The sequence below is a fragment of the Salvelinus fontinalis genome, chromosome 9 (assembly GCF_029448725.1).
Source record: "Salvelinus fontinalis isolate EN_2023a chromosome 9, ASM2944872v1, whole genome shotgun sequence".
Taxonomy (NCBI): Eukaryota; Metazoa; Chordata; class Actinopteri; order Salmoniformes; family Salmonidae; genus Salvelinus; species Salvelinus fontinalis.
In genome coordinates this window covers 26,674,510-26,687,347 of record NC_074673.1, presented here as the reverse complement: position 1 = coordinate 26,687,347, position 12,838 = coordinate 26,674,510, and the positions used below count along the sequence as shown (strand labels likewise).

General features: G+C 42.5%; 1 protein-coding gene across 1 annotated transcript in view; it reads right to left on the bottom strand.

Annotated features, from left to right (window-relative positions):
* The window catches only part of LOC129862357 (neural-cadherin-like), a 133,473-nt gene that overhangs the window by 80,705 nt on the left and 39,930 nt on the right, over positions 1-12,838 (bottom strand). The window contains exons 14-16 of the mRNA XM_055933906.1: positions 9,316-9,443; positions 8,721-8,907; positions 827-970 (exon numbers count right to left, since the gene is read on the bottom strand). Coding sequence (XP_055789881.1) covers positions 827-970; positions 8,721-8,907; positions 9,316-9,443 — 459 coding nt within the window. The remainder of the gene's footprint in view (positions 1-826; positions 971-8,720; positions 8,908-9,315; positions 9,444-12,838) is intronic.

Below are 12,838 nucleotides of genomic sequence, written 5' to 3'. Positions count from 1 at the left end.
CAGACAAAGTGCTCCCTCAGGGCTTTCCTATAAGCTTTTACTGCAGTTGAGCCCATGTGTGGATAAAAAAAAGACAGATTGGGTTTAGGCTCCTTTAAATGCTGGGGGCTGGTGCTGTTTGGTTGTTCATCTTGGCTTGGTTGCAGCTAGCGCTACATAGGCTACCCTATAAACTAAGCCGCACCAACCCCCGCTTGCGATAAATACTTGATTAACAACCCAAAACATAGCCGATATTACACAGAGTGTTGCCGCTGTACAGGGGATAAACTGGTTTATCACACCAAATCCCACCCACCTACTGTACTGTGTAGGAGAAGTGTGTCTGTCTTTTTAGAACATATGTGGTGTTGCATTACTTGACTATCAAATGGCTGCGTCTTAATGTAGCATGGTGCTCAGCTTATCTCATCTCAGCATGATTGCAGCAGAGCTAAATCCAGATGGGGAGATGGCACTTGTGGTGAGTCATTTTGGAACATTTTAACCCTTCACTGCCCTCATTGTCTCTAAAACTAGATGAGTCTAGGGTTGGGAAAAATGTAATTCTTTGATTGACAGTTACCTCTGCCCAAAGTCTAATGTCATACCAAGGAGAGTTTTGCCCCTGCACAGAATGTGAAATGTTTACTTTTCCCTCAGGTTTCTCATGAAATGTTATACCTGTGCCCGGTTACCTGCCTCACTGCCTTAACATGCACTCCTGAGAAAAAATAAATGTTACACATTCACTAATTTCACTGCCATTAGTGCAAATATGCCATCACTGGTGGAAATTCTTTGGGCTTCGCTGCTCTCTCTTTCTTCCTCATCCTTCCTTCCATACCTTCATCTTCGTCATTAGCACTGACGGTGACAACAGCCAGGCCGACATCTGCATCCTCGTCAACCCCAACTTCATAGAGGCGCTGAGCAAAGACGGGCTTGTTATCGTTCACGTCGCTGATGAAAACCCGCACATATGCTGTGTCTGCAAGAAGAATGACAAGCAAGAGAGAGATTAAACACCATACTGCTACAACTCGCTCTGACATCCTCCTCTCTCTCATCTCATCCTTACACTTCTCTTTCCATCTCTTCCAATCCCTCTTTTCATCAGAGGATGTTGGCAGTCAGTGTGAGCCAATGACACTCTTGTGGGGAGAGAAGCACTTAACCTAATGTAATGTGCCTCACTTGACATGCAAATCAGAAATAATGTTATTGTCAACAAAGTGTTCGGAATTACAGAAATTATTCAACCAGGTTCACTGTTTTAGCCAGGTAACATTTTGGCAGCAAATTGTGAGTAGCTAGACTTCCTCGGGAACAGACTTTTCTCAAATAAAAAAAGTTGAAGAACCTATCCACTTCTCCTCTGGGATGACAAGTGTTTACATCTCTGTCTGTCTGGTTCCTTTTTCACACCATTCCTTCTTTTTAACTCGTACATAGATATATTTAGCTAAATACATTTTGTGACGTGTTTGGCAGATGTGGTAGGCTCAGAAGGTAGAAACATGGCCATGTACTGCTATTTTTCTGTCTGCATTCTCCTGCACTCTCTCTCTCCCTCCCTCCTCCCGGGGGTAAACCCAACAGACAGGTAGTATTTACTAAGGAGATGAGCCCTTCTGCTGGTGCAGATATGTTGCAGAAGACAGCGCTAACACAGCGCTAAGGTTCATTTGGAAATGCTAAGCAGCCCCCTCACATCCCCTAGAGAGAAGGCTTTGCGGATCACCCTTACCCCTAATACCTTCTCCGCAAACATTTGTTAAAAACCCCTCATCCGTAACGCAAACCTTCCTATAACATTACCTGCGATACCAAAACAGAATGCATTCTGTCATCATGTAGGACCAAGCCAAACAGAATTTCTGATTTCTGAACAGTCAATTGAGAAATTCAAAAACATTTAGTAAAACGATGTACCACAACCCTCACAGCGTTTTGTAATACTTCTGACAGCCAACTTTCTGGCTCTGCCCAAAACTTCTGAACCTTGTAGCATTCCCAGAAAGCATAGATTATTAAGTCATATATTCATTTTACACATAAGACATGGCTCTGCCGTTGTGCTGCATAATTTGTGGATTTTGTCTCTTGTATAATAAATTCTATATATTCGTTTATTCTGGATTAAGTGTACATTTTAGTTAACTGTAATTTCATTAGTTATGCTCCAACTTTCCCTCCATCTTGTTCAGATTGGTCTGCCATGTAGCACACTTCTGTCTATAGCTAACATGAACTGCTCAGTATGTGTAGGTAATCCTTTCTAATGTTGCATTTTTGAAAGATATCACTAACAACAGCAAATGTGTTGCTAAGGCTCTCCACCTTCTGGAGGATCAAGTTTTGAAATCAGTGGATTACCCAGTGGAAGCAAAGTACGATAGCTAAGGAGATGGAGAAAATTCATGCGTTTGATTGCAAATGCATATGGAGTCGAAAAGAGAACACAGAAGGCTGTGTTGAACTAAACACCTGTCTACGGATTACAACATTAAACTAAGGGCAACCATGGCATCCGTGACAGGGAGGGAAAAGCATTCATCCGTGTATACGGTAAGAGAGTCTAGCTAGATATTATATTATACATTTCTAATTTTGTCAGAAAGTCAATTTCATTGCAAGTTAAAGCGTACTGTTAGGTAGCTAGCTAACCTTAGCTGTCTGGCTCGCTAGCTAACGTTACGTGTATGATCTGTGTAGTAATATTATTCGTATCTCAGAGCCATTTGCATTGCTAGTTATAGCCTAATGTTAGCTGGCTAGCAGGGAGTAATGTTATGAGTTGGGATTGGTTCATTGTTTAGCTAGCTAGCTAGTTACATGTCTAAACAAAAGACTCCACTATGCAAGTAACCATTTCACTGTACCATTTACACCTTCTGTATCCTGTGCATGTAACAAATAAATGTAGATTTTATTTGATATAGTTTGTGTTTATCAGAGATGGTAATGTGAAGAAGAACATGACCTGCACAGATGTCAAATTAGGATATAACGTTAGGCCAATGAGACAGTGTCCAAGGTCTAAAATTCTCAGGTAGAACGCCCTGCTTTTGTATCACAGCCGGCCGTGACTGGGAGACCCATGAGGCGGTGCACAATTGGGCCGGCGTCATCCAGGATAGGCAAGGGTTTGGCTGGACGGGATGTCCTTGTCCCATCGCGCTCTAGCGACTCCTTGTGGTGGTCCGGGCGCCTACAAGCTGACTCCGGGCGCCTACAAGCTGACTCCGGTCACCAGTTATACAGTGTTTCCTCCAACACATTGGTGCGGCTGGGTTCCGGGTTAAGCGAGCAGTGGGTCAAGAAGCAGTGCGGCTTGACAGGGTCGTGTTTCGGAGGACGCATGGCTCTCAACCTTCACCTCTCCCGAGTCCATATGGGAGTTACAGCGATAGAACAAAACTGTCACTACGAATTGGATATCATGAAATTGCCGAGAAAAAGGGGAAAAAGTACTAAATAAAATAATATACACTACCGTTCAAAAGTTTGGGATCATTTAGAAATGTCCCTGTTTTTGAAAGAAAAGGAAATTTTTTGTCCGTTAAAGTAACATCAAATTGATCAGAAAGACAGTGTAGACATTGTTAATGTTGTAAATGACTATTGTAGCTGGAAACGGCAGATCTTTTATGGAATATCTACGTAGGCGTACAGAGGCCCATTATCAGCAACCATCACTCCTGTGTTCCAATAGCATGTTATGTTAGTTAATCCAAGTTTATCCTTTTAAAAGGCTAATTGATCATTAGAAAACCCTTTTGCAATTATGTTAGCACAGATGAAAACTGTTGTTCTGATTAATGAAGCAATAAAACGGGCCTTCTTTAGACTAGTTGAGTATCTGGAGCATCAGCATTAGTGGGTTCAATTACAGGCTCAAAATGGCCAGAAACAAAGAACTTTCTTCTGAAACTCATCAGTCTATTCTTGTTCTGAGAAATGAAGACTATTCTATGTGAAAAATTGCCAAGAAACTGAAGATCTCATACAAAGCTGTGTACTGAAGCAAGCTTCCAGAAAATTGGAACGGAAATGGCACCACACCAAACTAGAAGTCTTCTGACTGGCTTGGAAAGACCGTGCAGTATCGAAGAGCCCTCACTGCTGCTCGATCATCCTATTTTTCCTACTTAATTGAGGAAAAAATGAACAATCCAAAATGTATTTTTGATACTGTCGCAAAGCTAACTAAAAAGCAGCATTCCCCAAGAGAGGATGGCTTTCACTTCAGCAGCGATAAATTCATGAACTTCTTTGAGGAAAAGATCATGATCATTAGAATGCAAATTACGGACTCCTCTTTAAATTTGCGTATTCCTCCAAAGCTCTGTTGTCCTGAGTCGGCACAACTCTGCCAGGATCTTGGATCAAGGGAGACACTCGAGTGTTTTAGTACTATATCTCTTGACACAATGATTAAAATAATCATGGCCTCCAAACCTTCAAGCTGCATACTGACCCTATTCAAACTAAACTACTGAAAGAGCTGCTTCCTGTGCTTGGCCCTCCTATGTTGAACATAATAAACGGCTCTCTATCCACCGGATGTGTACCAAACTCACTAAAAGTGGCAGTAATAAAGCCTCTCTTGAAAAAGCCAAACCTTGACCCAGAAAATATATATCGAATCTCCCATTCCTCTGATTTAAAAAAATCTGTTGCCCAGCAACTCACTGCCTTCCTGAAGACACACAATGTATACGAAATGCTTCAGTCTGGTTTTAGACCCCATCATAGCACTGAGACTGAACTTGTGAAGGTGGTAAATGACCTTTTAATGGCGTCAGACCGAGGCACTGCATCTGTCCTCGTGCTCCTAGACCTTAGTGCTGCTTTTGATGCCATCGATCACCACATTCTTTTGGAGAGATTGGAAACCCAAATTGGTCTACACGGACAAGTTCTGGCCTGGTTTAGATCTTATCTGTCGGAAAGATATCAGTTTGTCTCTGTGAATGGTTTGTCCTCTGACAAATTACTGTAAATTTAAGTTTTAGAACGAAACCTTGTTTTCACTATATATTTTACCTCTTGGGGATGTCATTCTGAAACATAATGTTAACTTTCCCTGCTATGTGGATGACACACAGCTGTACATTTCGATGAAACATGGTGAAGCCCCAAAATTGCCCTTGCTGGAAGCCTGTGTTTCAGACATAAGGAAGTGGATGGCTGCAAATGTTCTACTTTTAGACTCGGGACAAAACAGAGATACTTGTTCTAGGTCCCAAGAAACAAAGATATCTTCTGTTGAATCTGACAATTAATCTTGATGGTTGTACAGTTGTCTCAAATAAAACTGTGAAGGACCTCGGCGTTACTCTGGACCCTGATCTCTCTTTTGACAAACATATCAAGACTGTTTCAAGAACAGCTTTTTTCCATCTACGTAACATTGCAAAAATCAGAAACTTTGTGTCCAAAAATGATGCAGAAAAATGAATCCATGCTCTTGTCACTTCTAGGCTAGACTACTGCAATGCTCTACTTTCCGGCTACCCGGATAAAGCACTAAATAATCTTCAGTTAGTGCTAAACACGGCTGCTAGAATCTTGACTAGAACCTAAGAATTTGATCATATTACTCCAGTTCTAGCCTCTCTACACTGGCTTCCTGTAAAGGCAAGGGCTGATTTCAAGGTTTTACTGCTAACGTACAAAGCATTACATGGGCTTGCTCCTACCTATCTTTCCGATTTGGTCCTGCCGTACATACCTACACGTAGGCTACGGTCACAAAACGCAGGCCTCCTAACTGTCCCTAGAATTTCTAAGCAAACAACTGGAGGCAGGGCTTTCTCCTATAGAGCTCCATTTTTATGGAATGGTCGGCCTACCCATGTGAGAGACGCAGACTCGGTCTCAACCTTCAAGTCTTTATTGAAGACTCATCTCTTCAGTAGGTCCTATGATTGAGTGTAATCTGTCCCAGGAGTGTGAAGGTGAACGGAAAGGCACTGGAGCAACGAACCGCCCTTGCTGTCTCTGCCTGGCCGGTTCCACTCTCTCCACTGGGATTCTCTGCCTCTAACCCTATTACAGGGGCTGAGTCACTTGCTTACTGGTGCTCTTCCATGCCGTCCCTAGGAGGGGTGCGTCACTTGAGTGGGTTGAGTCACTGACGTGATCTTCCTGTCTGGGTTGGCACCCCCCCTTGGGTTGTGAAATGGCGGAGATCTTTGTGGGCTATACTCGGCCTTGTCTCAGGATGGTAAGTTGGTGGTTGAAGATATCCCTCTAGTGGTGTGGGGGCTGTGCTTTGACAAAGTGGGTGGGGTTATATCCTGCCTGTTTGGACCTGTCTGGGGGTTATCGTCGGATGGGGCCACAGTGTCTCCCGACCCCTACTGTCTCAGCCTACAGTATTTATGCTGCAATAGTTTATGTGTCGGGGGCTAGGGTCAGTCTGTTATATTTGGAGTATATCTCCTGTCTTATCTGGTGTCCTGTGTGAATTTAAGTATGCTCTCTCTAATTCTCTCTCTCTCTTTCTCTCTTTCTTTCTTTCTCTCTCTCTCTCTCATAGGACCTGAGCCCTAGGGCCATGCCTCAGGACTACCTGGCCTGATGACTCCTTGCTGTCCCCAGGCCACATGGCTGTGCTGCTGCTCCAGTTTCAACTGTTCTGCCTGCGGCTATGGAACCCTGACATGTTCACCGGACGTGCTACCTGTCCCAGACCTGCTGTTTTCAACTCTCTAGAGACAGCAGGAGCAGTAGAGATACTCTGAATGATTGGCTATGAAAAGCCAACTGACATTTACTCCTGAGGTGCTGACCTGTTGCACCCTCGACAACCACTGTGATTATTATTATTTGACCATGCTGGTCATCTATGAACATTTGAACATCTTGGCCATGTTCTGTTATAATCTCCACCCGGCACAGCCAGAAGAGGACTGGCCACCCCTCATAGTCTGGTCCCTCTCTAGGTTTCTTTCTAGGTTTTGGCCTTCTAGGGAGTTTTTCCTAGCCACTGTGCTTCTACACCTGCATTGCTTGCTGTTTGGGGTTTTAGGCTGGGTTTCTGTACAGCACTTTGAGATATCAGCTGATGTAAAAAGGGCTTTGTAAATAAATTTGATTTGATTTGTTTTGATACTACTCCCTTCACAGAGCAGAGCAAACTGGCCCTAACCAGAATAGAAAGATCAGTGGGAGGCCCCGATGCACAACTGAGCAATAGGACAAGTACATATTATATATATATATATGTATATATATATATATATATATATATAATATAATATAATACATAATTCCCTGCTTTCATTTCATCACACTCACAACCGTAAGCTATTTTCTGTAATTAGTTCGCCATTAACTTGTAAATATTGATCTTGTTGTGAGTTTATTTCCCTGTAATAATGAATAAAATTAGCTGAAGTTAAGATTTTGTCAGCTATAAGATATGGCCATTATTTGAACTTCACATTAACTAGCTAGCTAACAAGCTAGAAACGAACCAAAACATTGTTTAGAAAGTTTATTTTAGTTGCCTGGTTTGCGAGATTGACATAGAGTATACTAAATTCATTTTTAAATGGATGGATATATTGGTGTTAAAATACACCAGTTATGTAACGGTCCTGACCTGTTTTATGTTGTTTTTGTATGTGTTTAGGTCAGGGCATGTGTTTTGGGTGGGCAGTCTATGTTATCTGTTTCTATGTTGGTTTTGGTTGCCTGGTATGGCTCTTAATTAGAGGCAGGTGTTTTGCGTTCTCCTCTAATTAAGAGTCATATTTAGGTAGGGTGTTCTCACTGTTTGTTTGTGGGTGATTGTCTCCTGTGTCGTTGAATGTATGTACCATACGGGACTGTTTGGCTGTTCGTTTATTTTGATGTCGTCTGTTTCCTGTCCGTGAGTTTACGTTTAGTTATGTAAGTTTATGTTCAGGTTTCGTCAACGTCGTTTTCTTGTTTTGTTTTTTCGTGTTGCCATCATAGTTTTTCCCAAATAAAGAGATGGCCTATTTCCCTACTGCTGCATTTTGGTCTGATGATCCTTCTCTCCTCTCCTCGTCCGAGGATGAGGAGAGAGACAGCCCTTACAAGTTATGCTATTTTGGACCACCAGGCTACTGATGTCATGCAGCCTGTAATTTTTGTGTTTATACTTTTTCATAACGACAATGACAAATTTGATATTGGACGACAATAAAATGTTCATAATGTCACTGCGACAACTTTATACAGACATGTCGATAGACGTAGTATAAACCAGCCTTTAGTCTTGAAATCTTTTGTTGTTTTGTACACTACAGTACTCACTCTGTTTAGCACATGGCCTCACATGTGAATCCTTAAAAAGACGGGTGGGGTTAAGGCTTAAGATGGTGGGAATGATGCTGAATGGGTGTAGACAAAAAAAGAGCTCTCTAGTAGGTATACCAAAACATTCAAGGGACATTTTCTCAAAAGTGGGGTTACAAGTTTATCAACTTTCAAAGAATAATTACTTTTCCATTGTTCTGCAAGTGTACTGTATGATATACCATTTTCGAGATCTGAGTCTCTACTTTTATCCAACATAAAAAACACAATTTCATATTTTGCTAAATAAGACCAAACGGAGCAGGTCGGTCACATATACCAAACTGGGAAAAAACAGACTGAAACAGGGAGGGGGTAAGTGAACTTAGAAACTCGTTTTTGTTACCCATTGCAAACCTTTTTGCTACGTTGTGCCCTAATAAATACAACCCAGCCCTCACCAGAGTTGGGCTGTTTGTTCCTCCCAGGTCGTGCTGACTCCATGCCGTCTTCAGACTGAACCTCCAGTAGGTAGGATCCCTGCGCCTCACGGTCAAACACAGCCTCTGTATAAATGGAGCCCAGCTCTGGATCTACACGAAACAGACGGTGGTCCCCACTACTGTCACTCAAGAGGGAGTAGGTGATCTATAGGACCACGACAGAGTACAATTAATGACGGTTCCCAAATTAAGAAGTGAACACATTACAGAAATCTGATGAGTTCCTGATATGGATGCCTTATAGCATCATTCTATCACATCCTTGTGGTCACTGCAACCGATGGAAACGCCAACGATAAACGATGCTGTAGTAATCGTGAGTGCGGGAGACTAATTGTTCTACGCATGAGTCACAGGACTGTTCATAGAAACTAGAGTCACTGCAACATAATCCTTATATAAGTTCTCCTTCACAGTCGTATGGTCAAAGAGACACAGGCAGAATAACACACAGTCCCAACCACTTGACCACCACAGCTATGTGATATTAAGTTATGGATGGGTCAATGGATGTTGTGTTGTGCTGTGTTAGATGTTGCAATGTGCCACTCACCTGTCCATTGAAAGCCAGGTCCTTGTCTTGAGCAGACACCTGGAGGACCATGGTCCCCACCTTGGCTCCCTCCATCACTGAAGCCTCATAGATGGAGGAGGTGAAGAATGGAACATTGTCGTTCACATCTAAGAGACAAGATTGAAAACATAATTATTTGAAGATTCATTTCAGCACCTAAACCCAGGACTCAAAATTAAACATTTCCATTGGTAGCACTGGTGCTCCCAACTTAAAAAAGTTAGGAGCACCACGGAATTTAGGAGCCCCAGAAAATAAGATATTTTAAATTGATAGAGATACAGCCTATATTGGCCCTATAGGAATTCTAGCTAATCACATGTTGTGCCCTAGAACCTAATATGTAACTCTGTAAATACATTCAATTATTATAATAGCTAAAATGTTGATACTGCACGAATACCTGTCATTGAACTTAAAAAGTCATTTGTGGAATATCAGGTTTCTACATTGTGTAAAAGCACTATTTTCCTACTGAGACGCATTGATGTCAGGTTGGTTTTGACTATATGCAAGATATCTGTCATTCATTCAATGATCTCCTGTAGAAGAAGCTATCCCTTTTTCTTTCTGGGCCCCCAAATGTTTGGATATACTGGTAAAGTTACCAGGGCCCGGTTTCCTGATAGCAATGGAATTTAGGCTTTGGAGTGTTTTAACAATGCAAATTTCCTATAAAGGCTGAAGGTGTAACATGCATTTCCCAAAACATGTGCCAATACTGATAGGTTTGAAAGAAAGGCAGCGCTGATCTCTGATCAGCTTTCTCCATTCAAATCTTACCTGAACATTATAATTATTTCACAACACTGATGACGGATCAGAGAGAGGCTGCAAATATTGAGGTGGCTTATTCAAATGCTTACCCAATAATAATCACTTAATCACAGACTCATTTGGCACATCATTGCGCACATGTTGTTACACATCATGAAATATATTGAGGCAACAATTACAGACAGTGTAGCCTACAAATATAACTAAATTGAAGACTGAACATTACATTTCAACATGACTTACAGTATCTTCAGAAATAATGTATTTTTTTATTTCACCTTTATTTAACCAGGTAGGCTAGTTGAGAACAAGTTCTCATTTGCTACTGCGATCTGGCCAGGATAAAGCATAGCAATTCGACACATACAACAACACAGAGTTACACATGGAATAAACAAAACATACAGTCAATAATACAGTAGAAAAATATGTCTATATACAATGTGAGCAAATGAGGTGAGATAAGGAAGGTAAAGGCAAAAAAAGGCCATGGTGGCGAGGTAAATACAATATAGCAAGTAAAACACTGGAATGGTAGATTTGCAGTGGAAGAATGTTCAAAGTAGAAATATAAATAATGGGGTGCAAAGGAGCAAAATAAATAAATAAATACAGTAGGGGAAGAGGTAGTTGTTTGGGCTAAATTATAGATAGGCCTATGTACATGTGCAGTAATCTGCGAGCTGCTCTGACAGCTGGTGCTTAAAGCTAGTGAGGGAGATAAGTGTTTCCAGCTTCAGAGATTTTTGCAGTTCGTTCCAGTCATTGGCAGCAGAGAACTGGAAGGAAAGACGACCAAAGGAGGAATTGGCTTTGGGGGTGACCAGTGAAATATACCTGCTGGAGCGCGTGCTACGGGTGGGTGCTGCTATGGTGACCAGTGAGCTGAGATAAGGAGGGGCTTTACCTAGCAGAGACTTGTAGATAACCTGTAGCCAGTGGGTTTGGCGACGAGTATGAAGCGAGGGCCAACCAACGAGAGGGTACAGGTCGCAATGGTGGGTAGTGTATGGGGCTTTGGTGACAAAACAGATGGCACTGTGATAGACCGAATCCAGTTTGTTGAGTAGAGTGTTGGAGGCTATTTTATAGATGACATCACCGAAGTCGAGGATCGGTAGGATGGTCAGTTTTACGAGGGTATGTTTGGCATCATGAGTGAAGGATGCTTTGTTGCAATATAGGAAGCCAATTCTATATTTCATTTTGGATAAGAGATGCTTAATGTGAGTCTGGAAGGAGAGTTTACAGTCTAACCAGACACCTAGGCATTTGTAGTTGTCCACGTATTCTAAGTCAGAGCCGTCCAGAGTAGTGATGCTGGACGGGCGAGCAGGTGCGGGCAGTGATCGTTTGAATAGCATGCATTTAGTTTTACTAGCATTTAAGAGCAGTTGGAGGTCACGGAAGGAGAGTTGTATGGCATTGAAGCTTGTCTGGAGGTTAGTTAACACAGTGTCCAAAGAGGGGCCAGAAGTATACAGAATGGTGTCGTCTGCGTAGAGGTGTATCAGAGAATCACCAGCAGCAAGAGCAACATCATTGATGTGTACAGAGAAGAGAGTCGGCCCGAGGATTGAACCCTGTGGCACCCCCATAGAGACTGCCAGAGGTCCGGACAACAGGCCTTCCGATTTGACACACTGAACTCTATCAGAGAAGTAGTTGGTAAACCAGGCGAGGCAATCATTTGAGAAACCAAGGCTGTCGAGTCTGCCAATAAGAATGTGGTGATTGACAGAGTCGAAAGCCTTGGCCGGGTCGATGAATACGGCTGCGCAGTAATGCCTCTTATCGATGGCGGTTATGATGTCGTTTAGGACCTTGAGCGTGGCTGAGGTGCACCCATGACCAGCTCTGAAACCAGATTGCATAGCGGAGAAGGTACGGTGGGATTCGAAATGGTCGGTAATCTCTTTGTTAACTTGGCTTTCGAAGACCTTAGAAAGACAGGGTAGGATAGATATAGGTCTGTAGCAGTTTGGGTCTAGATTGTCACTTCCTTTGAAGAGGGGGATGACCGCGGCAGCTTTCCAATCTTTGGGAATCTCAGACGATACGAATGAGAGGTTGAACAGGCTAGTAATAGGAGTTGCAACAATTTCGGCAGATAATTTTAGAAAGAGAGGGCCCAGATTGTGTCGAGATTTTGCAGCTCTTTCAGAACATCATCTATCTGGATTTGGGTGAAGGAGAAATGGTGGGGGCTTTGGTGGATTGCTATGGAGGGTGCCGGGCAGTTGACTGGGGTAGGAGTAGCCAGGTGGAAAGGATGGTCAGCCGTAGAAAAATGCTTATTGAAATTCTCAAATATAGTGGATTTATTGGTGGTGACAGTGTTTCCTAGCCTCAGAGCAGTGGGCAGCTGGGAGGAGGTGCTGTTATTCTCCATGGACTTTACAGTGTCCCAGAACTTTTTTAAGTTAGTACTACAGGATGCAAATTTCTGTTTGAAAAAGTTAGCCTTAGCTTTCCTAACTGCCTGTGTATATTTGTTCCTAACTTCCCTGAAAAGTTGCATATCGCGGGGGCTATTCGATGCTAATGCAGAATGCCACAGGATGTGTGCTGGTCAAGTGCAGACAGGGCTGGAGTGAACCAAGGACTATATCTATTCCTAGTTCTACATTTTTTGAATGGGGCATGCTTATTTAAGATGGTGAGGAAGGCACTTTTAAAGAACAGCCAGGCATCATCTACTGACGGGATGAGGTCAATGTCATTC